General features: G+C 41.1%; 4 protein-coding genes across 4 annotated transcripts; all 4 read right to left on the reverse strand.

Annotated features, from left to right (window-relative positions):
• Positions 1 to 2,169: 2,169 nt before the first annotated feature.
• Positions 2,170 to 6,011, reverse strand: TRUGW13939_07923 (uncharacterized protein; the record flags this gene model as incomplete). The annotated part of the gene is made up of 2 exons (XM_035491059.1): positions 2,170 to 2,199; positions 5,616 to 6,011. 2 exons carry the CDS (start codon positions 6,009 to 6,011, stop codon positions 2,170 to 2,172), a joined length of 426 nt encoding a protein of 141 aa, XP_035346952.1.
• A 153-nt stretch (positions 6,012 to 6,164) lies between these two features.
• TRUGW13939_07924 (uncharacterized protein) lies at positions 6,165 to 6,713 on the reverse strand (the record flags this gene model as incomplete). The annotated part of the gene is made up of 1 exon (XM_035491060.1): positions 6,165 to 6,713. The coding sequence occupies one exon, from the start codon at positions 6,711 to 6,713 to the stop codon at positions 6,165 to 6,167; it is 549 nt and encodes a 182-aa protein (XP_035346953.1).
• An 8,895-nt stretch (positions 6,714 to 15,608) lies between these two features.
• On the reverse strand, positions 15,609 to 16,022 carry TRUGW13939_07925 (uncharacterized protein; the record flags this gene model as incomplete). Its single annotated transcript, XM_035491061.1, has 1 exon — positions 15,609 to 16,022. The coding sequence occupies one exon, from the start codon at positions 16,020 to 16,022 to the stop codon at positions 15,609 to 15,611; it is 414 nt and encodes a 137-aa protein (XP_035346954.1).
• Positions 16,023 to 21,051: 5,029 nt separating this feature from the next.
• TRUGW13939_07926 (uncharacterized protein) lies at positions 21,052 to 21,561 on the reverse strand (the record flags this gene model as incomplete). Its single annotated transcript, XM_035491062.1, has 1 exon — positions 21,052 to 21,561. One exon carries the CDS (start codon positions 21,559 to 21,561, stop codon positions 21,052 to 21,054), a length of 510 nt encoding a protein of 169 aa, XP_035346955.1.
• Positions 21,562 to 25,841: the final 4,280 nt, after the last annotated feature.

Raw genomic sequence — 25,841 nt, forward strand, 5'->3', positions numbered from 1 at the left:
TATATATGCCGCTTCATTAGTGGCTTGGCAACCCTCTGTAAGGCTAGTGTAGCGAGGTGCGGCATCTAGTGCGTCCCAAAGGTCTCACGGCCTCACATTACCCCCCCTTTTCTTAGAAGCTGCGCCAGTATTCTTCGCGCAGGTTCTTGTAGGAGGTGTAAATAAGCTCAGGCGCCGTTGTTATGGGGACCAGCGCGTGTAGTGTGTGGACCCACCCACGTGTGTTATTAATATATCGTTTATAGGTTGGGCCGTCGTTTATTTCTTCTTTCTCACTACTAAACAGTCTATTGTGCTGCTATTAACCCTGTACTTGTCCCCCCTGCTCTCTCATTTGTTTATGCTATCCAAACATAAGTGATATGTCCTTTGCTAGTTGTCTTATATCGATTACAATACCTGTTTGAACATTTACTCAGTTTATTGTTCGCTGATGATTTGCAGAATAGCTCCAAAAAAGAAGACCCCCCACCACCTCCCAGCTACTTCACTGATCACCTCGTCCTCTGGCGGGGATATCTCTACATCAGGCTGTACCCGGCCAACATATACTACTAGTGGTGTAGCCGCTGGTGTGCTGCAGTCTACAGTGTAGAAAAAATCATCAAAGAAGTCACCCTTAAAGAAGGGCAAGTCCGCTGCTACTCCCCCCTCTGTAAAAAAACGCGTGCGCTTCCCCTCCCCTGTCAATGCCAATAGGGACGACGTCGAGGACAAAGACGACGATGATAATGAAGACGACGAAGCCAATACTGTGCTGCCTAGCACGCCGACCCCCTCGCCCTGTTACAGGCCTCGTGCGCGTCTCTTGGAGGCGCATTTCCTGCCTTGCCAGCAGTGCCTACAGTCGTTGGACTGTGATCCTGACCTAGAGTGCCCTGGTCTTGGCGACAAACCCTGCCCCCAATGCAAGGGGTTGAAAAAGTCTGCAGCTAAGTGCTGCCTGGTGAGTTCCTCTTTCGCCTATATATTTCCGCAGGTATTGATATTCACTAGGTTCCCGCGGAGTAGCTTGACTAGGCTATCATAATTATAGAACTGGTGGCGACCCGTGTTGCTAGTTAGGAGGATACTATTAAGGTATTAGACATGGCGATACGTTGTTGGTCTGATCCTCGTTCAGCTAAGCCCCCAACCAATATAGGTAGTTCTGCTTCTACTGCAGTGACATAAGATAATTCGCCCGCTATTATAATGGCGGATTCTCCAGCTGCTGCCTAGCAGTCTATAAGCCGATACCCTGCCCCCTTCAGTGGCCCTATGTTGGGTGTTGCTGCCCTATATGGGCCGACTATGTTGCTCTACATGCAGTATAGGTTATTCGCCCCTGGTTATAGGGAATCCTTTGGTAGTTATAGCGCTGGGTTTGATCCTGAACTCGCGCGTCTGCTGGCTAGGGTGCATAAGGCAACTCGCGTTCTTGGTGACTATCTCCACTATTGGGGGTATGTCTGAAAAATTCCTTCTTATACAGTAATGCCGCGGCCTTCAGGCCTGAATTAAAATGTGTTTGCTTGCCCTTTAGGGCTTTTTATGAATATCCTGGTGATCTAGTGTGGTGCCCTGCGGGGCTTATGTTTAGATACCCCTGGGTGGTTTGGGTTCGTTTTGTTCTTTATCTTTTTTACGCAGCATGCGCAGCCTTTAGGCCCTCAATGGAAAGTCCCTTTTATTCCTCTTCCCTTTAGTTCGCTGGCGTAGTTCCAACATAGTTTACCCTTCAGCTTTCTTTTGCAGATAGACGTCAAGGGCTTCGGTTTCTCCGACAGTTTCTTCTGGTTCCCAGGTGGCTTCCTCAATCGGCCACCCTTTCCATTGGACCATATATTCCGTTCCCCTGCCTCTCTTCTGGTCCCGAACTATTCCTTGAATAGTATACTCAGGTTCGCCATCTACTAGTACCGGTCCTGGAGAAGTATGGTTCCCAGCGTTGGTGTAGTGCGGCTCCAGTAGAGAGACATAGAAAACTGGATGGATTCCTCTATATCTTGGAGTAAAGTCAAGTTTGTATACGTTTGACCCCCATGTATCTACTATTCAGAATAGGCCTAGATATCTATCAGCTAGTTTTTCATTATATCAGAGCAAAGCTATATTCTTTACCCGAAGCATGACTTGTTCTCTGATTTTGAATTCCCAATAAATCTTTCCCCGGTTATAGTACTTCGCTTATGCTTCTTTAGCTTCTTCTAAGCATTCCTGAATGTTTGCCCGTTTAGTATGGAGCTTTTCTATCCGGTTTATAGCACGTGGCTCCCAATCTTTCAGACTTGAAAGAGCGTTCTTGGGAATATCTATTCTTAGGTCTCTCTGGAATCCTATGAGGATTTCCATTAAAGATTGCCCTGTGATACTATGCCGACTATTGTTGTATATATTCTGCGCCAATAGGATCTACTATGGCCAGTCTGTCTGCTCATAGTTTGTGTAGTATCAGAGGAAGTGTTCTACCGTCTGATTTTGGCGCTCCGTCTGTCTATCTGTTTATAGATAGGCTGTCGTCGACAGTTTCCGGATTATCCCTAGGTAGAAGCACATGGTTTGCTAGAATTCGCTGGTGAACAGCTTATCCCGATCTGAGACGATATACTGTGGGAAGGTAATCCACTGCACTAGGTTCTCTAGGAGTAGCTTCGCTAGTCCTTCGGCTAATAACACTTTCTGCGTCGGCAAGTAGATAGTGTATTTTGAGAATGGGTCAATGATGACCAGTATAGCGTCAACCGTCGCTCTCTGCTATCCCATAGGTGGCAATCCTGTTATAAAGTCCATGGTTACCGTTTTAAATGGTTTTAATGGAACTGGCAACGGCTTGAGTAGCCTATACTGCCGGTGTCTGTGTACCTTGACCTGTTGGCAGGTAGAACAGGTTCGGATGTAGTAATCTACGTCGGCTTTTAATGCCGGTTAATAGTATTTCTGATAGATAGTTGCTACAGTGTGGGTTTTTCTGAAATGGCCTCCCTGCGCATTGTTATGGTTATTCTTTATGATTTCCGACTGCAAGGCCTTATTGGGTGGCACATATGCGGCCCTCTTGTACTGGAGAAGATCACGCTCCCTGATACTCCATACCGAACCCTCAGCCTGTCCCATACGGAGTTCTTTTGACTTTTTCTATATAAAGGCGTCCCCTTGTTAGTATTTTTAAAGGAGACTCTCTATGTCGGGTTTCATTTCTGAATAGGCCGTCTCAGTCCTTATAGCTTCGGTCGCTAGGGACCGTGGCACCAGGAGTTCTAGACTCCCTGTATCGCCAGCGGTGGTGTTCTTATCTGTAGGGGCATTCCCCTCTTCGGGCCTGTAGGCATTTTCTTTGTTAATGGTAAAAGATGTCCTTTAAGCCTTCTGTACTTGTGCCAGCATATTCGCAGATAATTCTTGGTTATATAGAGAGATTAGGTTTTGTTCTTGTTTCCTAAAGTAACCCCTTCGCAGCTTTTCCTATAGGGTCGAGAGTGTTGTTGTGTCTTCTTCAACACTGTCTATATAGTCTGGACGATGACTTGGCGTATCTATAGGGTTCTTTGAACCCAGGCGGTATTCTATATTAAAATTAAATGCTGATAGATATTCTACCCATCAGGCCTGACGCCTGCTGAGTTCCTTAATGATAGTGAAGTACCGCAGGTTACTGTGATCTATCAGGATCCTAATTGTATATCAGCTACCTTCTAGGTATTACTGCCAGTGCTTGAAAGCTTCTACTACTGCTAGAAATTCCAAATCATACACTTCATAGCGCACCTCTAGTCCCTTGAGCTTCTGGGACCAGAAGGCTATCAGATACCATTAGGAATCCTTAAACAGCTGAGTGATTACCGCTCCTAGGGCTCTGCCTGAAGCATCTGTTTCTATGTGAATCGGTAGCGCTGGGTTATAATGTCTTAGCATAGGTTCGCACTGGAATGCTTGCTTTAAGCTCAAGAAAGATTCTCTGGCTTCTGAGGTTATATTAAATCCTTGGATGGCGCTGCCCTTTTGGCTATTGCGCTTTGTTCTCCCTGCAGGACCCTTGGTTACCTTGGATAGTGGTGCTGACATGCGTGAGAACTGATGTATGAAATTATGGTAGAAATTTATAAATCCCAAGAATGACTGGACCTCCTTAACTGTCTGTGGTTCAGGCTATTCTGTAATAGTATAAACCCAGTCCAGATCCATTGTTATTCCTTATAGACTTATAATAAACCTAAGATATTCTATGGTATCTACTCTGAAGCTATACTTGCTTTGCTTGTAATATAAGCTATAGCTTCTTAATCAGTTTATAACTTCCCGCATCTAGGCTTTATGTATCTGCAGGTCGGCTGAATATATGACTATATTATCTAGATATACTACTATATAGGTGTCTAATAGGTTCAACATTACTTTATTAACATATATCTGGAATGTGGCCAGTGTATTTATAAGGCTGAATAGTATCACCTGGTATTTAAAGTAGCCATAATGGGTTTAGAAAGTGGTCTTCCACTTATCCTTTGTTCAGATTCTGATATGATGGTATGCATCTTTCAGATCCAGCTTAGTAAAATACTTTATACTAGCAAAGCAGTCCAACGTCTTTTAGACCAGAGGAATTGGGTAATAGTTCTTTACTGTGATTGTATTAAGTTCCCAATAGTCTATGCATAGTCGGAGCTCACTATCTTTTTTTAGTACGAAAAGGATAGGGGCTCTTACTGGGCTTTTGGATAGTTTAATCTAATCTTTTTCCTGTGTTTTACTTAGGTAGTTCTTTAGGACTTTATATTCAGTTTCTGTAAGCCTGTATATAGGTTTATAAGGGAGAGCTGTCCCCAGTTCTAAGTCTATAGCATAGTCATGCTCTATATATTCAGGCAGCATACTGGCAACTCTTTCTGAGAATATATCTGCATAGTCAGATAGATAATCTGGCAGTTGAAGCTTATCTGTTCTAGACATCTCTGTGTCTGATAGTACTTCCTAGATGCGCGCCCCGTCATCTTTTTGTGGGATATGAGCGGTATATAAGCGCAAGCCTAATTCTGGTGCGTCTTGGGGGTCTATTCAGTATGCTGCACACCTGGCTACTAGGCTTTTATATGCTTTATGGGGAGATATAGTCTCTATTCCTTCAGCCAACGCACGGTCCTGGTATCTAAACCGCCCTACAACCCAATCTATATTGGGATTTGTCTTTTTTAACCAGGGCATACTAAGGATTATGTTATATCTATTAATATCCATTATATAAAAGGGGTGCCTGCTTATTTAGGTCAGCCCCTCGGAGTCTGTGACTCTTATATCTGTGTGGCGTTGCCTGTATGTTCAGACAACTCGCCCATCAATGGCTTTTACTAGCCTGGGGGCTTTTCTAGTAGTCCTGGTGAACTTCTCAGCGAGTTCCCAGCTTACGAAATTGCCCTGGGCACCACTATCAATAAGAGTCTGTACCTTCGCGGTTCCCAGTAGCTTGGGGAGTTCTGTTTCTATTATTAACAGTTACTCTTCCCCTATATCCTCTTTATAGGCTATTCCTAGCGTGGCTGTTATATGTAAGCACTGGGGTCCTAGTTTTTTGATAATTCAGACGCCTTTTGTGCTTTATTGAATCTTTTTTTGTAGTATTCCTTTTCTCAGTGTTCTACCTTGCCACAATAGTTGCAGGTGGACTTGGTCTGATCCCCTTTAGGCTTCCTATGTTCCTTTTTCTTTGGGTTTCCGCCACTGCTTCTGCCCGTAGCGGCCTTGTCCCTTTGGGGGAACTGGTCATCCTTCTTATGTTTATCTATGGGGGGTCTCGCTTTAGTGCGGTGATGGTTTGGGGCTGCCTGGTATTCATTACCGCTGCTGCTGTGACCATCCCGTTGTTGGGAATTTCTTGTCTTTTGACGTTCGGGCATGGCATCTTCCAGCTTCTGTAGGAATTGCACGGTGTCCTTGTACGTTTGGGGTTTCTCTAGATACTTCTGCAACTTATCTTGGATGGGCTGTAGGACCTTTACTATGAGAAGCTTCATATACTGTTTCTTGCTATACTGCATGTCTATCTGGTCTTTGAGAGTTCGCAGGTAGCGGGCAAATTCCTATACTGATTGACCCTTTAACTGTCTGGCATCATTATGATCTTGTGTGGTAGCAATGCGAAGAAGCTCAGGATCATGAAACAGTCATTGCAGGTGTGCTTTGAAGTCTTCCTAAGTAATAGGTTCTGGTTCTTTCTCCTTCTGGTACATATTGAAGTTAAGAAATTGCTTGGAGCTCAGGTTGTCCGAAGCTTTGCCAACTTTATAATGTGGATATTGGCTATACCACTTTGGATATTTATCGAACCATGATTCTGCACGTCCTATGAATGTCTCGAGTTCGGTTAGGGATTTCCCACTGTAGGGATTCTTTATTTTGAATCTTGAGGGGTGCTTCTCTGTAGAAATTGTATCGGTTTGGGGTCTCTTTTCTCTATGAGTGCTGCTGTTGGGGGTTCCAGTGTCTTGGTTCTCGTGCGCTGGTGCGCCACGTAGCTGCGCTTGGGTTTGTAGGATCTGCTGTTTCAGGTTTGTGATATGGAGCTTTTGGTCTAGCTGGGTTTTTATGGCTTTGAGTTCTTTTATTGATATGTCCTCCAGTTCCTGTTCTGAGGATGGCTGCATTATCCCTAGGTCTAGGTCTTCACTGGTAGGATGATTCTCTTCTAGTTCTACTGTTGGTTCTTTTTTATTACCATGTCCATCCAGTGTTTCCGACATGCTGGGTTGGATTTCTGCCGCTGGTACGGAACGTTCGGTGGTATTAGTGGGAATAGGGGTGCTCCTGGTAGTAACTATAATTCTGAAACTTGTTAGTCCTCTTCCTGAAGGTAAAGAGTAATCAGAATGTGAGGATATTATATAGAGAGCAGGTAAGAGTTGGATTCGATAGTAAAGCTATGGTTCGCTAGGTAGTCAAACTGATTGCTGACCTTCGGCAATCCCTGTGCGAAGGTCAGTATATATATGCCGCTTCATTAGTGGCTTGGCAACCCTCTGTGAGGCTAGTGTAGCGAGGTGCGGCATCTGGTGCGTCCCGAAGGTCTCACGGCCTCACAATATCAAGCTTAATATAATGACAAGCTAGATCTATCACGACTCAGAGTGATTAGATCTAAAAGGGAATATTTGATTCCGCCCAAACAAAGAAAGAAGCTAATAGACCTAAGGATAAGGCTATATCTTCTATTAAAATATAAAGAGAATACAAACTACTATATCCTTCTAAAAGATAGCAGGATCATTAAAACACCAAATACTAAATTTTATAAAATTCTAAACACTCTCTCCACATAAACAGAACAAGATATAGAAGCAGAATTAGATGATTTATCTATAGTAATAGCTACTACTATAGAAGAGAATAAGACAATAGGACTAATAAATCAACTGTTAGTAAGAATACAGTATATATCTATACCCACCTCTGGTTATTATATGTCTATAATATTACAAGAGCAAAGACTGCCATAATTAGATAATAAGTTAAGTAATAAGAATTCAAACTCACAGTCTTTTATTAGATACAGAAATATCACCTACTCACCTATATAGGGTGAGGACGCCTTTAGACTATTTACAGATATTCTATAAGAGACTGCTTAAAAGAGCGACTCATCAACTATCAATAACCAGCAACAATATAATATTCAACCAGATCTAAGATTAGGAGACAGACTATTATATATAAATCTCTAATATGATTGCCTAAAGAATACAGTATAGCAACAAGATCTAAGATTAGAAGCTAGGCTACAATATATAGAGCTCTAATGTAATTATCTAGAATATATAGTATAGCAAGAACTATTAAAACATCATTTTAAACTTAAAGTTCGTAGATTATAGGCCACACAGGATATTTTCACTAAAAGCGAAGAAGAGCTTGCACTAATAAATATATCTTATAGGAAAGTAATTCTAATCTTTCTAACTCTAGCAGCAGAATAGATAGAATCTTTTAAACTAAAAACCCTTTAGCAAGCAATGAATAATATTAGCTGGCCTAAATAAGAAAATATAATAATTAATAAAGTCAACTCTTTTAAATAAAATAGGATATAGAAGCTTATTAATCTTTCTAAGGACTAAAGGGTCCTTAGTAGAAAGTAGATTTTTAAAATTAAACAAGAACCACACAGAGAAGTTATTCACTATAGGTGTTAATAGGTAGTGCAAGGCTTCATACAAGAAGAAAGCATTGACTATAATAAGACCTTCATATCTATAGTCAAATCTATAAGCTATAAAGTGCTATTTATAATTATGGCCACCTTAGACCTCAAAATTAAATAGATAGATATTAAAACTGTATTCTTATATAGAAATATTAACTATAAAATCTATATTAAACAGCTTTACCACTTAACAGACAGTATAATAAAGGTCTATAAACTTTAAAAGACACTCTATAGCTTAAAACAAGCGCTATATATCTAGTATCAAACTCTAATAAACTTCCTATGCAATCTTGGCTTTAAGCCTATCAATACTAATCTTAGTATTTTTATACAGAATACTATTTACATCATAGTATACATTAATAATCTTTTAATTATTAGACCTAATATTATAGAAATTAAGAAAATTAAGCGGTCCCTTAGAAATCATTTTTATATAACTGACTTAGGACTATATAGCTACTACCTCAGCATATCTGTCTAACAAGATTAATAGAACCAAATACTCTATCTAAGTTAAAAAGCATACATTTACAAGGTCATTCATTAATTTAGAATAGATAATTACACTTCTATTAATATATTAATAGAAACCTTTCCTTTATTAAAGAATAGACCAGAATACACCTGCTCTATAGATTAAAGAATTAAATACTAATATATCATAGGGTCTCTAATATATATTATATTTAGAACCAGGAGAGATATTGCATATACCGTCTTAATAGTGAGTTAGTACCTAGCCAATCCTAAACCATAATATATAAAACTTGCTTATCAAATCATCTAGTATCTTAAAGACACAAGTGCTCTTAGACTAATATATAAAGATTATCTTTAGAGGTTAAGTAGCTTTATAAACATAAACTGGACTAGTTATTAAGATATAAAATAATCTACAACTAGATATCTCTTTAATATTGGCAGTAAAGTAATCAGCTAGCAATCTAAATATCAGTCTGTTGTTGCCCTATTAACCTATAAAGCTAAATTTATAGAACAGATATAGACAACAAAAGAGGTTATCTAGCTGAGAAAACTCCTTAATAAACTTAATATAAGCTAAAAAAGAGTGGTAACAATTATCTATAGCGATAATTAAGAAGCCATCACTTTATCCTTGAATCCTCAGTATCATTTACACACAAAATATATAAACATCTAACATAAATAGTAAAGAGAGACTTAAAATACTAAGATGGTTAAGCTAAAATACATACCAACTATAAAACAAATTGCTAATAGTCTTACCAAGCCTCTTACACAAGACCATTTTGAATAATTCTGAAAAAGGCTAGGCATTAAGTAGGATATATAAGATATCATCTTAAATTAGCAAACACACAGGCTCTTTTTTCTTTATTTTTCCACAAAGATTTTGAAAGGTTTTAATAGGATCTGTCAGCACTATGATATATAATTGCTAACATACTTTTAATATCAAGATAGCTATCGAGTGGGAGTGTTGAATATCCCAGTGGCTGTGCGTGTGGCTAATAGTATACAGATGTGGGTCTATGCATATGTGTGTGTATATATATGTAAGCAGTCCATCTGCCCCTCATAATAAGACAATAAGAACATGCTTCCACATACCGCTGAACCTACTTCAACATGCGGTTTTGCATGCCTTCTATACGAGAATTTCGGAAGTATGTGATTTTCGCTTTAACGAAAATCTCGAACCGCCTGGTCGAATTTCCCGGTGGCTGTGCGTATAGCTAATAATATAGAAGAGTTGATCAGGACCTGTAGAGGGCGGCTTATAAATTCCATCAAGACAGATAGGATCACCGTTCCTAAAAAATTCAAGCTGTTAGTGTCTATGAGCTTGATAGCTTGTAAACCAGGGAAGGATGTGCTGGTGTGAACATAACAGACACTAAGATACACTAATTAGCATAAGCTGCCACGCGGCATATACTAGCAATATTTACATGCTAATTACTCTGTACAAAACAGCACAGTTCCGTTCTTATATATCAATAAGCTTATTGTTTATAGCACGATCATTATATAACAAGGATTTCTTCCTATACCTAGCTTATCCCTACTTCCCTAGACTGATGAAGCGCGAAGGTGGGAGCGAGTACAGTGATCGAGCCCCTCCTGGATCCAATTTAGTCCTAGAGCTCTTGTCCGTGGCGGTTGACTCGAGGAATGGGACTTGTGAGAGGGAGAAAATTATGACCGTATGAATGTGACTGGTCCTAACTTGTCTTAGCTGGCTTATACAGACAGCCGAGACAAGTCTGTATGAGTCATATTTCAACTAATACATATTCGCATTTATCTTATTACAATTGTCTTAAGACATTCTCTGACCTGCCCACATGGCACATAACAGAGAATATTTATTCCACTCCAATTATATAGGGCACACCAATGGTTCTCGAACGTCTGTAGCTGTCAAACTGGCAACAATAGGACCTTGTATAGACACACTCTTCTAGTGGTGATACACCCAGTGCAGATGCATTCATTCAGTGCAGATACACTCTTCTAGTGGATGTACACCCAGTGCAGATGCATTCATTCAGTGCAGATGCACTCTTCTAGTGGATGTACACCCAGTACAGGTGCCCCCAGTGCCCCCATTCATACTCTTCAGAAAATCGGTGGGGCTAGACTCAATTATGGTGTGGACTTGGCGAGTCGGGCCTGCTGGAAGCTTCTACCCGCTAGTGCACTTCTGCCCTGGGGTCAGCCCTGGCATGGTGTTGGCACCGTGGTTTTAAACCCACTTGGGGTCTAACCTGTGTGGATTAGCCTGACGCTGCGTGCAGCCCTGCCATGAGCCTCGACCTTGTGGTTGCGGCCCGAGCAGGGCATAGTCCCAGGTAGCTTGAGTCTAGAGCTATTTAATTCAAAATTATATCTTCTTTCTCTCAGTCATTTATTAGGGTTTAGCTTGCGCCTTGGCATCAGTTATTCTATAAGGAATATATATACTAAGGTAAGAATTTCCACTATGGTTTATATACTTAAGCTAATATGACGTGTCAAGACCTATGGACTTATAGAACTTATTATAATTATTCTAGTATTGGGCAGTATACTTCTGGTATTCCTTAGCACGATATGTAATTAGTGTACTGTTATTGTTATAGTCATCATCTATCAGTATGATAATCTGCAGACTAGGAAGGATTGACAGGGTTGAGGCAGAAGATGGGTCTTAGTTCTAGTTATCCCATTCTGTATCTTTAATAAGAAGGATCTAGAATTGATTGATAGAAGTCTAGTAGGTAGCTTGTAGCTCCTTTAGGGGTTTAGGGTCGCTTACGATATCGTAACTTAATCAGAGAAGGTCTTGATAGGGATTAAAGTAGAAAGCGTATTCAGACAGATTTGGATATTGGACTAAGACATATATGTAAAGTGTATATATATGGGATTCTTAATATATCTAAAGAGCGATTGGAAATGGGCATTTCTCTAATGGAGACAGTGTCTCCATAGGTCTCAAACTAAAATTCATCTGTAGGAGAGTATTGAGAGAGCTAATAGGGCAAAATATCATATATTTATAATACTTATTGTTATCAAAATTGTCCTAGGTCACAACTTCAATAACCTGTGCTGCAGGCTATGTATATTCCTAGATTATCAATTAGATTTCCGGCGGAAGAGATTTTAAATTCATCTTTAGAGGACTTTCCTAGATTTCTAATCTTGGGCGTTTACGAACGGGCTTATTTTGATCAGAGAGTGCCATTTCTAACATATTGGCAACAGGAATAATTGCATTAAGGGATTTTCACATTACTTAACTATCTCATTTTCTTTAAGCTCAGCCAAACAGTGTAAACAAGAAAATATGCGTAGTCAGAGTCTTAGATAGAGCTAGAAGGGCGTCTTTAAAGAAAATTTAGTTATAAGAAGCGTTTAAGGCGATGAGATAGAATTATCTGAAAGGTCATCGTTTCCACAACAAAGAGGCCAACTTGCTGTTTGCCAAGCATGTCACGTGCTGGAAAATGCAACGCCTTGGGACTGACCCGTGCCTCCCGCGCACCGTGTACTCTTCGAGCTCCGGCGCCTTAAACGATTGTCGGGCAGGACAAATGGAATCGGTGCGTCGTTCCAATCAGGGTGCTAATCGGACCTAGACTCCTTTATGACATGCTACTATTAAAGATGGTAGAAATGTGCATGATAGAGAGGTGAACTCAATCAAGGGCAGATAACCCTGTTCAGCCTCCCGACGCCCATTGCAAGCTATCCAGCCTAGGAAGCCCTCGAGATACAGTTTTTTGCCCTGCTGGGCCGTGAGACTCAGGACCATGAGAAGTGGGGCGAGTGGGTAGCAAAGGATATGTATGCGTAAAACCGACGTTTGTCGAATCCACACGTACGATTTAGGTCGGCGGAAAAAGAAATTACTGAATTGTTCTGTACGAATTAGACAATTCGCTCTCAGCTCTTGCAAATGCAGCTTACTTGCAAGCGCAAATCATTTGCAGTTGCAACGCTCTTGCAAATGCAAACCTCTTGCAAGCGCAAACCACTTGCAGGTGCAAACCTCTTGCAGGTGCAACGCTCTTGCAAATGCAAACCTCTTGCAAGCGCAAACCTCTTGCAAGCGCAAATCATTTGCAGTTGCAAACCACTTGCAGGTGCAAACCTCTTGCAAGCGCAAACCACTTGCAAGCGCAAATCATTTGCAGTTGCAAACCACTTGCAGTTGCAACGCTCTTGCAAATGCAAACCACTTGCAAATGCAAACCACTTGCAGGTGCAAACCTCTTGCAAGCGCAAATCATTTGCAGTTGCAACGCTCTTGCAAATGCAAACCTCTTGCAAGCGCAAACCACTTGCAGGTGCAACGCTCTTGCAAATGCAAACCACTTGCAGGTGCAAACCTCTTGCAAGCGCAAACCACTTGCAGGTGCAACGCTCTTGCAAATGCAAACCTCTTGCAAGCGCAAACCTCTTGCAAGCGCAAACCACTTGCAGGTGCAAACCTCTTGCAAGTGCAAATCTGCAGCACAGAACGATATTGAGCCGTTGATTGGTTATAGATGTTCGAGGATTACTAACCCGATATGAGGGAGCAGGTCGACACACGTGATAAATCACGTGCACTGTTCAAGTTGATATTGTGACAAACTGACAATCAATGTCGATTTTCTCGGTGTCATCACGGAAAGAGGATAGCCCCAACTCAGAGGCAGGAATTCGCTTCTGAGGAAGACACCTTTCTATCCACTAATAAAATGCTCAAGCAATTTCCCCCCATTATCTCAATCAAGATTACCAAGTCTCTTATGCCAGATCTCTCCTCAGCAATATCTCTCTTTATAGAGATCTCTCCTAAACAAGATCCCTCCTAAGTGACAGTTTTCTAATTAGCTTTCTATAGATCTCCTAAGAGAGTTTTCTCCTAAGAAAGTATTCTCTTAAAACAGTATTCTCCTGTACTAAGTCCCTCTTAAATAATAGAACTCTTAAACAGGATCTCTCTTAAACACTATAGCTCTCAAATAGGATATAGATCTATCTATAACTATCTACCCTAACATAACTATCTAGTACAAGCCTAGACACCATATAATTACAGTAAAAGATAAGTCTCCTATAATCCCAGAATCCAAAACTGAGTACAGAGTCCAAAACTAGCACAACCATCCTAAAGAATAATCAAGTGTGCCCGACCCACTTCACCCCAGAAATTAACCAGTAGAAGTTCATATCTTAAGTTATAAGCACTAAGCAGCCACCCATGACTTAGAACATTCAATCCTAATAACTCAATTCACTCACTTCACACCAATAAAAAAATTCCCTTAGACAGGAATAAAATGCTGCAGCATCACGCGCGTATAAATACAAAACTGTAGAAAAGCCCATAGTAGAGCAGACATACTCTTGACAGCCCCACTAAAGGAGTCATCCCCAGCCCCTCAAAAAAGTCAGACAAGTGCTATATCAAAAAACACTCACTATCTAAGGTCTATATTAGGTTAACAGCTACTTTTAATAAAACAAAGGCACTTATATCTAGTCTAATAGATATTAGCTGTAAAGAGTTAAATTGGCTCTTATATACATTAATACAAGAATTAATAAAGAGATCTGGCTTAATGTAGACAGCAGCGGAAAAATATTAACAAATCATATTATCAACGGTCCTAAGTGTTTCATACTAAATTCATCAATTAATCAGATTAGCTCTAGGTAAAGATCTAGACTTATTTTCAATCTCTAGAAACAGGATATTTATAAAAAAGTTCGTATGTTAACAGAAATATAATATGTTATTAGTTGTCTATATATAGCCTCTAATACTATTAACAGCTATACCCAACTTTTTCTATCCTATGACAGTAAGTCGCTTTAAGATTCTCTAAGAATAGTAAATTTATATAAAAAATAACTATAGTTCCTGCTGAGGTTTCGTCTTTTTTAAGCTTTAACCAATGAAATCATTTAGCATTTTTCTATTAGGAATAGGATAAAAAGAATTCTGATTTTATTAGCTTTGTAATATATAGATTTAAGTATAATACCAGCTGTGATACACATGAGGCCCAAATGCCAGTTTTATCTGCACAGAATATCCTCATCCGGCCAATGTCTTGAAACCTGATGCTAAGGAAGATATCAGCGTTATTGAGGTGACTCATTTCATATGCCTTCTTAATAAGGGTTTGACCGCGTTAGTCTTGGCATTATCTTCTTTACTTTTTCTTGTTCTTTAGGGCTTTGGAGGTAGACGCCTTTTGATCCTTACTAGTTCTAGGTAATGCTGCTTTATCTTTGAACTGCTTGTCTTTTATATTATTAAATGTCAGTTCCAAGGAAGCAGCTAGGGTTATGGGCGAAATAAATACTATCAGTTCTGCTATGATTTATAAAATCATTGCTTTGACACTATAAATTGAAGCTGTGACATATTCTATGATCAATCGTTGCATCCCTTGTAGATTAAGGATAATATGCTATGATTATCTCTAGTGAGCTGTCCATTACAGCAGTGGATCCCCTGGCAAAGCACGTTATTGAAGGAACGTCTAATAAATTCATAAATTAAAATTAGCGCTCAACACTGTGTTAGCCTATTAAGTATAGGGATTTCACTCTTAAACATTCTCTTTATATCTTAAGCAGCAAAGCGTTAAATATTTAGCCACTTTTAATATGATTATTATTATTATTATTATTTAATCAAATTTAACGTCTATACCGAGCCCTAGGCTATGACAGACAGCGATTCGTGTGGATTAGGCCTGCTTATAGGGGTTGCCCTCTATAAGCCGGTGCCTCTACCCCCATTGGATCCAGGCTTTCAAGGTATCTTGTACTTTCCTCACCCTATGCCGCTTATATGCGCAGGATGATTTGGGGGCTTATAGTGGGTGGCAATCACTACCCCCTCCTTATGGCCACTAACGTTTGGGCGTTGTCTATAATAGTGGGCTGCCTTTGTCCGCTATCCTTCCCCCTCTCGCTCTCCCTCATCCAGGGCCTTAATGCCCCAATTATCAGTCTTATAGGCCTGCTCCCAGGCCTGTTGGTTATTCTCTCGCTCTTTAATGGCCTCTATAAACGCCAGCAGCGCTGTAGTGGCCTTTGGGTCCTGGAATAGGCGTGCTTTGGGGCACTGCTCGCTATCCTGCGGGGCCTTTACCCCTGTTTCGGCCAAGCCGGCATATAGTTTTTCCCGCTGGTGGCACCACTGTTGACAGTTTGTAAGAAGGTGTCTTACTGTCTTAGTCCCCCTAGAGCATCTTAAGCAATTAGGGGAGTCTTGGGCCTTGATTCGGTGTAGATAGGCCCTGATTGGGGTGTGGCCGGTCTTGAATTGGTAATACTGCTGTGTTAGGTGCTTGGGGGTGCTTGCCATTATTGGGTTAAGCTTTTATCTTTGGGGGGGTTGGTAGGCCTGGCCTACCTGTTGGGTGTGTCTTGCAAGCTTTGTAGTGAGCTAGTTGGCCTTGATAGCGTTATAAGTTTCGGTGCATGCCTGCTGGGCATGGGCTAGTGAGATATCTGAGTACTTGTCTGTACAGGGCCTCCCTGTAGCTTTTTTAGCGGCCTTATCGGCCTCTTTGTTGCCTGGGACCTCTTTATGGCCTGGCACCTAGTATATGGTAACCCTGCGGCCGGTGGCCTGTAGTTCCCTGGCTAGGTCGTGTGCCTGCAGCGCTAGGGCTTGCCCTGGGCTAGGCTGGGTATGCTGGAGCCTGCTTATAGCGGCTTAGGTGTCTAAAAATACTTTAATTGGCCCTATAAGATTCTCTGCCAGCGCCTATTCTAGGGCTTCGACTACTTCTATTAGTTCTGTATTAAAGACTTTGAAGCCTGCGCCTAGAGAAGCTAGGCATGATCTCTAGGGGCCAATAAGTGGCTTATAAGCTACTGCAGCGTCTATGCGCTGATTGTCTAACCTAGAACTGTCTGAGTAAAGATTGGTGTTCCTTATCCCACTTAGAGAGTCTGAAGCTAATTGTATAGTGGTTTCAAGAAAGTCTATCCTGAAATCTAGTGGTATAGACCTATTACTAGGCTTTATTGTACGCTTAAAGCTCTAAGAGAGATCAGTAGTCAAGATCTCTTGTAGTCTATAGGCCAGGCCCATGCCCAGCTTCTAAAGGCTTTAGCAGGTTGGTATTACCCAAGCTCAGTCTTCTAGTAGCTGCTCTCTAGGCTGTGTATAGACATCTCCCTTCCTAAGCGTTATAGGAAGTATTTCTGCTGCTAGATGTCCCTAGGAAAGTCCTAGAAGTCTTAGGGCATACCACTGCTATTTACTATCTAATAGGGCCTTTACTAGTTCCAGAGCTGTCTCCTTTATAAGTAGTCCTAACAGAATAGACTTTAGCATACCTATGACTGCCCGGGCCTAGTTATTAATTAGGCCCTACAGTCCTTCTAGGCAGTTCTTTTGTCTATGTCACCAAAGCTTAGCCCTATAAAACACCACTGACTGCGTGGTGGCCTTTTAGATTCGCTATGCCAAGCCTGGGAGAAGCCCCTGGGCCTTGCACAGTACCCGCACTCGTCTTTCAGTATTTTGACTTTTTTACAGGCGATACTTATAGTAGGCTTTAAAGGTAAGCTTTAGATCTAGTAAGACCCCTAACCACTGGATGGCTGTTGAGGAAAATACTACTAAAGCGTCTCCTACCTGCACCCTAGCTTCCTAGATCTGATTTTTATGTTCCCTGCTGGTAGCCCTAGAGAATAGGATGGCCTCTGTCTTTTTAGGGTCGAATTTGACGCTATTTGCCAGTCCCCACTCAATAGCAGCTTTTGCCGCTGCTTCTAGCTGTCTGCAGATCTCAGAGACCGAGCTTCCCTAGGCTACCAGGCCTATGTCATCAGCATAGGACAGGGCCTTGATCCCTGGCACCTGCTATTCCATAGCCTGAAACACACCCTAGATATAGATAAGAAAGAGGATTGAGAAGACTGGTGAGTCCTAGAGCAGCCCTGAGTTAATAGGCTGTTCAGAGGCTTTATAACTATTAATTACGAGGCTGACCCTTCTATTTATAAAAAAAGATAAAGTTTATCTTATAAAGTCATTATCTAGGCCTATAGCTTCCATAGCCTCACTAAGCTTATAAAGGTCAACATGGTCGAAGGCCCCCATAATATTAATAAAGATAGTGCCTATGAAAAGCTTTTAAGTCTATCCCTTGTACACTATTTATATGAGGCAGGCTATCACGTTAATAGCCCTATAACCTCGCCTGTATCTTATTTATCTAGGGTGTAAAGCCCCCTGAGCCTCACACCAGTCTATTATAAGGCCTGCAGCCAGCTTCTCAACAACCTTGCCCAGGCAGCTAAACAAGCTTATCATCCTCCAGGCCTTCACCTAGGTGTAATTAGGCTTCCCTAACTTCCGAAGTAGGATACCTTTAGCAGTCTTCTAGGCCTCTGGGTATACCCTAAGCTAAAAGCACTGCCTAGCCATCTCTATAATTTAGGGTGAGTCTAATACCCAGAGTAGCCGGCATGCTTTAAAATTGAGCCTATCAGTCCCCAGAGCTTTTTTGATGCTCTAGCTAAATAGAGCCTGATGCACCCACTCTAGCGTTATAAGCATATAGGCCTGTCCACCTGGCAGCTCCCCAGAAGGGGAGCTACAGGAGGCGTTAGGAAATACTATTTTCCTAATTAAAGCTTCTTTATCAGCTATAGTAGTAGTAGGAAGAGCCTCTAGATCCAGGCCTTAAAATACTAGGGTGGTAAGATTAGTCCGTGGCTTAGTATACTGTAAAGCTATCCAACACCTATTAGGATCTCCTGGAGAAGGCTTTTCCAGGTCATCTCTAGGGCCTTTGGGAAAAAGGTTCCCAATGGGGTTAGAACCCTTTTTCCACTCTTCCTTCCCCCCAGGGCCTCTCTCAGCAAAGAAGACCTCCCAGCAGGTCCTTTTAGCCGCCTTTATTTCATAGTAATAAGCGGTTCTTGCAGCCTTAAATTCGGTGTCGGTACAGGCATAGACCTATCACCGCTTGCAGGCTGCAGTCTATAAGCTCTAGGCTTGCCGCAGCTCTGGCTTCCACCACCGCTTAGAGCGTGCACAAAGCCATACTGCTTTAGCATGCCTATCAAGTACGCTGGTTAGGGTGTCCTGCACCCAATTGGCCTCTCTGACAAGGTCTTCCTCGGTGCATTGATCACTAAGAGAGGGGTAGCCTACAGCCTCTAAGGCCCAAGCTGCTGTGGCCAGCTTTAGAGCTTCCTCGTTTACCTGCAGAGCTTCTATCTGCCACCCAGTAATCTCCCTAGAGATTCCTCCTGGAGGGGGTTCTTCTAGGGCTTCCCAAGCTAGGACGATAAGCTCATGGTCAGATATTGTAGACTTATCCTTATCCACCTCCCAGGCTTGCAGAGGCCCTAGGGCTGGCGAAGATAACGCTAAATCAATAATTAACACCCCCTCAGTCTTCTTATAGCGTATAGCCTCCCCCAGTAGGTTATTAACATATAGTAAGTGCCGCTCTATAAGCTATTCCAAGGGCTCAGCATTAACCCGGCCCTTGGCCAGTGGATTCCACGAAGGGCTATAGACATTGAAATCATCCACTAATAAGCATCTATCTACTATAAACAGGTCCCAGTCTACATCCTCGATGGCCCAACATCATCTAGAAAAGGCCCCTTGCCACCGGTAACTGGCCCCAATCCACACATCATAGCAGTTGACTATTCTAGTGCGTCAGGGGGCATGCCCACTAATTATTAATGCTTCCTATATGTCCAGGGCCTATAAATAGAGATAATCTACTAAATCAGTGCAGTTCTCGATCCTAACTACTCCTATAAGGTCTTTACAGATGGCCATAAGCACCCGTTGATCCCGCTTCTCCCCCCCTGACCAGTACAGCAGATAGCCTGGATAGAAGAAGTTATAGGCAATATAAGGCTCTTGCAGACATATAATATCTATTTACTACTTTATCCCCGCTTCTAGAGCCCTTAAGGTTGCGGGGTAGGTACGGCCGCAATTATATTGAATAATCAACATTAATAGGGGCTGCAGCTCCAGGCGTTGGTATTGGACATGGGGATGAGTACAGTAGGGGTAATGTCTCTGGGGCATCTTCTATAGCGTCATCGACCTCCCTAAGCTCTGGGGCTTGGAGGGCGTCCTGGGTAGTGGTTGGGAAAGAAGCCTCCTCAGCAACGCCTTCCCATTCAGTCCATTCAGGGGGGGGAGGGGGCATAACGACCTCTATATCGGGGAAGCACTTATAGAGTCGTTGGCGGGCCTCCTGAAGCTTGGGACACTCCAGGGAATCAGCCTGGTGCTTCTCCTCACAGTTGCCACATTTAGTGGGTGCATGCAGACATGGGTGGTCTGTTTGGACCCTACAGTTTAGTATATTATAAATATGCTCTTAGGCTTTATAAACACCAGCACACACAGTGCAGAGTGGTGGTTAGATACTGTAGCCTCTATAAGTTTAGTGACCAATGCCACAGTATCAGGTACAAACGGTGTCTTTACCCACTTTATAATAGGGGCTGATAGGGTGCCTGTTACCCCCGAAGTGTACGCCCCAGGCGAGTAGCCTATAGGCGTTATCTAGGCCTCCTACTATTATAATAATAGTAGAGAAATACTGCTTATTAGTCTAGATAGCCGCTATCAGCTTAATCCAGATAAAGTTTCTCATTAGAGTACATGTGCCCCCTAATTCAATTTCTTCCCTAGCTAGGCCTAGCCCTAAGACGCTATAGCGGGCTATCAGCACTGTATACATCTTAATCTTGTACCACTGTTAGTCTACTTCCACTAAAATGACTACAGGGTTGATCCAGTGGCAGGCAGCCACCAATAGGTCCTTATAAACTGGTAATAGCGAGCCTACAGTACTTCCTTAATCCAATAAAGCTGAGATAGCCCCTAATTCGGTGTAATTAGCGTCTATTACCCTGACAAAGTTCGGGAAGCCTACCTAGGCTAGGCAGTGGTTAAACTACAAGATAACATCAGCTTTAGACTTTTTAGGGACGGTGCGGCCATTTTTACGCCTAAATATAAGCCTACGATCTCTCTTATTACTTCCGCGAATAGGCTTCAGGCTCCCTAGATCTATTTGGACTTTTGGGGGCTGGTTTAGGGAGTAAACCCGTTTTTTTATAATGATTTGCCACTCCTGGGCATTGCTAGCCGCTATATCGGCCCACTGGAGGCCTGCTGCGGGCTTCACCCCAGGGGGTGGTTTTGATATCGGGGGTGAGGCTCTGCATGGCTCTATGGGCTTAGCGGCCCTATTCAGGTTAGCTTGGGGGCCATGGGCGACCTCTGCAAACATCGTCTCCTGGGATGGCAGAGGCTGTCGTAGGCCCTAGCGGTCGCCCCCTGACGATAGAGACTTTAGGGGATGGTTCGGGGCGTTCAGGGAGGCCTGTTAAGCTTCTAGAGTTGAGAAACGGCGCTCCAGAGCGCCCAATTGGCCTATGAGACACTGCTCCATAGCCTCTACCAGAGAGGTCATATAGGCCTTCATAGCGGCCATCTCCGCGTGTAGCGCGCTATTACTGCTTATAAAGTGATCTAATAAGGCCTGTTCCATGTCCTTATAGGCTAGGCCGAGTAGGGCCTTTATAGGGGCTCTATCAGCTCTATCAGGGCTATAGTCCCGTCGCCTCTTCCCCGGAGCTTTGGGGGCTTCCTGGGGGTATAGGGGGGGGAACAGTTCCCTAGGTTCGATTTCTAGGTTAGGCGTGAAGCCCTCGCTCTGGGGGACCATTATACTGGCCTCGGGGGGCGCTGGCAGTGCTGTCCCCACTGGGGTGCCTATATGGGCACCCTCGGGGTTCACCGGGCCTAGCGCCTGCCCCCCTGGGTCTAGGGGGGCGTTGTCGATATTGGGGGGTCCTTGGGCCATAGCGAGGCCCTGGACACCGTCAAAAGGCATTGAATTTCAAAAGGTTGATTTTTGATTTTCCCGGCGGGTCCCAAGATTATTTTTCCTAGGGGTATAGAGGGAGAAATAGTTTCCTAGATTTAATTTCTAGGTTAAGTGTAAAGCCTTTGCTCTAAGAAACCATTATACTAGCCTCAGAAGACGCTGGTAGTACTGTCCCTACTAGGATATCTATATGGGCACCCTCAGGGTTCACTGGGCCTAACGCCTGCCCCTCTAGGTCTAGGGGGGCGTTGTCGATATTAGGGGGTCCTTGGGCCATAGCGAGGCCCTGGACACCGTCAAAAGGCATTGAATTTCAAAAGGTTGATTTTTGATTTTCCCGGCGGGAAGTTTTTATATAAACTGGATTATTAAATGAACTTATTATAGACTAAGATAAATTATTTATATCTAAATATTAGCAAACAATTATAAAAGTATATAGAATACATTATAAATTATTAACTATAAATTATTAATAGACTGATAGCCAGTCCAAGAGAATAATTTAAATAATTAAACAGTATTTTCGACACTATTTAGATTAGAAATAAGATAATTATGTGACGTGCCTTTTCCAAAGATATTCGATTCCTATCTAGGGGTGCGATTCTCTAAAACAACAAGCATGGGAAAGGAATCTAACTACCAGGACCTGCGGGAAGGTTTTATCTTGTGTGCTTAGGTAACCAGCTTGACCCCTTATGGCCCCAGGGTGAGGCTATCCCCAGATCTGGCACCGCGGGTTAAGGTTGATGCCCTTCCTGCCTAAGGCCTCCTATCCGGCCACGAGGCCACTTCTACCCTTAGAAATAGCCTCAGGCTCAGCTGTCATATCACCTCTCTCTTCAGAAACACTTACCCTCAAGCGTTGATTGCTAGTCTATCATCATCTATATACTTTTCAACAAATTAATCCTCCTTTATAGCTTTCATCTATACATCTAACCAGCGCAGCGGACCTGGCTTCTCAGGGTTAGTATTATAGAATGATTTCAGCGCCAGTAAAGCATTTGAAAAGTACTCTACTGGATATCATATTAGATCTAGGTCCCTGCCTAGCCAGCTTATTTAATAACACAGCTTCTTCCAGCGTATCCAGGAGTCTAGGATCCTATTAACTTCCTATTCTAAATTTCTATTGACCTAGAGCTTAGAATATTCCTTCTTTAATTAACCAACGAGGGGCTTAATTAAAGCAGCACAGCAGAGCTTATCTAGAAAAAAGATATAATACACTCATATACCCTATAATAAATCCAATTCAAAGATATGTCCTATCTTATACAATATCTTGTATAGCCCTTCAAACTAATAGCTTAGCTTCCTGTCTAATCATTCTATATCCCATTCTTCATTACTGATATAGACGTGGTTACTAACTCCAAAGTCTATCTCCCATCTGTGCTTGTTCACTTGCTATTACTGTCTATCTTATACTTCTATAATATTATTACAGACATAATTCTATATACGCTCTAAACACTGTACTTATACTTAAGCTTTCTTCTCATTCAGTATGTAGCTTCTAGGCAGCATTAATAGTACCTAATCAAACAATATCTAAAAAGTATAACTTTTTTCTATCTTAAATAAGGATATCCCTGTAAATTCTTATAACAGTAATACAACTGTAAAGTTAATGATTAGTAGATACTCCAACCAGTTATCTATTACAAAGTTAATATATAGCTACAGCCACTGCTAAAAATACTGATTCACTATCTCTATTTGTCTATCTATCTGGGTATACTATACTGTTGACAGCTTTACCTTGATATAAAGGATTCGGTATGTCTCTCCCCAGAACTCAGAGATAAACTGGCCTCCTTAGTCTGATACAATGCTGTCTAGCAGGCCTATCCACGGGAAGATATACCAAATCCATAACTTTGCCATATCTCTAGCTGTCACCCCCTTATGGCATAATATAGAGACTGGTTTTTTAGTCAAACAGTCAACAGTGATAAAAATGTTATCAAATCCCCGTTTGTCCTAGAGCAGCTCCATAAAATCCATCAACAAATGCTACCAAGGTTGTACTGGGATAGATAACGGTTAAAGGAGTCTAGAGGCCTTATCCCTATATGTATTCATCCTCTTATATATCTTGTAATTATCTATATACCAGTTCATATTATTACTCTATACCTCCCAGTAGAACCGTTCTCAGACTAGCTTCAGCATCTTTGTATATCCTAGATGCGTTGTTATAGGTTGTCGATATACTTTGTCTAGCAATTATACTTGTAAATCATTTTTTTTAGAAATATAGAGTCATTTATTAAAAAAAAGTCGTCCTTTAATTACTCTATAGCTCTCCCCTTTCTCTGAGAGTAAGACTTCAGCATCTTTCTTAGTTACATATTCCTTATTAGCCGCCAACACTTTAGTGACAATATCATCCTCTATAGTTAAAGTGACTAGTTCTGTATATACTATCTTAAATGTGATCTTATCATCAATTTTATACCGCAGCAGTAGTGTTTAGTTCTAGTAGTCAAGGTTTTTTACCTTTTTATCTTCTCTTCAGATGAGGGTATCTACCAATATATTTGCTTTTCCTAGTTAATATCTGAGTACAAAGTGGTATTTCTCCAAGAACTCATATCATCAAGCTTGTTGGGCGTTCAGAGCTTTAATAGTTATAAAGTACTCAAGAGCCTAGTAATCTAATAAAATATTAAAGAACTCTTATCCTCTTAGTCTAACTAATTCGGATTTCTATTTTCTTAGAGCCTTTATTACTGCTAGTAGTTCCTTATTATAGATATCATAATTATACTTGGCTGAAGTCATTAATATAGAGTAATATATGACCAGATACTATTTCTTATCCTCACATAGTTAAGATAGAACTATAGCCACTACTCCATCTAACGTGTCCGTTTCTACATAGATTTAGTGATTAGAGTTGTAATAGACTAGTACCAGAGCTTTTGATAATTTCTTTTTCAGACTTTTAAATACTTTTTCACACTCTTTACTCTATATAAATAGAATGTTAGTTTGAGTAAAGTAATGTAATGGCTTTACAGTTTGGCTGTAGGCCTTTATAAACTTTTAATAGAAATTATAGAAACTAAGGAATAACTATACTTCTAAAACTGTTATTAGTGTTTTCTAGAAAAAGATAACCTTAATCTTTACTAGATTGACCTCTATCCTCTCTGAGATAATGATAAAGCCTAGATACTTGGTTGATGTGATATAAAACTCATATTTTTTGATACTAGTTTGCAGTCCTGCCTTTTGAAGTCTCTCCAATACCTATTGTATATATATCTCATGCTCTAGCTCATTCTCGCTATATATTAATAGATTGTTGATGAACATAATTATGAACTGGTCAAGGTAGTCTATGAAGATATTGTTGATCAGTCATTGAAATATTGCTAGTCTATTGGTAAGGCTAAATAGCATTATTTTATATTTAAAAGTGCTATATTAACAATAGAAGATAGTTAGATCTGTAGAGTCTAGGTGCATTTAGATTCAGTAGAACCCCTACCTAATATCTAGTTTAGTAAAGATCTTTGCCTTACTCAAGCGCTTAAAGACTTCCTTAATAAATAATAATAGATATTAGTTCTTTCTAGTTAAAGTGTTCAGCTTGTAGTAATTAATATAGAAGTAGAATCTACTATTAGCTTTCTTGGCTATGAGGATTGGAGATGTAAATAATATATTATTAAAGACAATAAATCCTTTATCTAGATTATTAATAATATAGTCTTGGGCTATTTAGAGCTGTTCCTTTAATATTTGATATAAAGGACTATAATTTAACTCTAGGTCCTGATTCAATTCGATCTTATGGTTATACTTCTAGTGAACTGGTAACTTATCTGAGCAGATCTTTAAGAAGATATTAGTAAACTTATAATACTAATCTAGTAATTGCTGTTTAATCTTCTTACTTTTAGTTAATTTGGCTATTCTTTCCTTTTTAGTTTTTAGTGCTTACTCTATCTTGTAAAGACTAGTTATAAAGATATCTATAGTCTTACTTTTCATATAATAATAGAATCTGGCAGCTCTAATAATTACTATATCTATTCTATACGTCCTTTTTTCTGAGTGTTAATGATGTAGGTTTCTTGTTAGACTGACAACTAATGACATTTTCTTAGTACTGTTAAAGGGTCCTATAGTGTTCTCTGATTATAAAGCTTTTTCTATTTTCTACAGTTCCATCCTTAATTGTGTCCTTTATGTTCTTTCTATAACTACAGGCGCTTTCCTTTAGGGTTCTGGTTATAGGAGTGGAACAGGTTCTTTTATTAACC

The sequence above is a fragment of the Talaromyces rugulosus genome, chromosome IV, assembly GCF_013368755.1.
Source record: "Talaromyces rugulosus chromosome IV, complete sequence".
In the NCBI taxonomy this organism is placed as follows: Eukaryota; Fungi; Ascomycota; class Eurotiomycetes; order Eurotiales; family Trichocomaceae; genus Talaromyces; species Talaromyces rugulosus.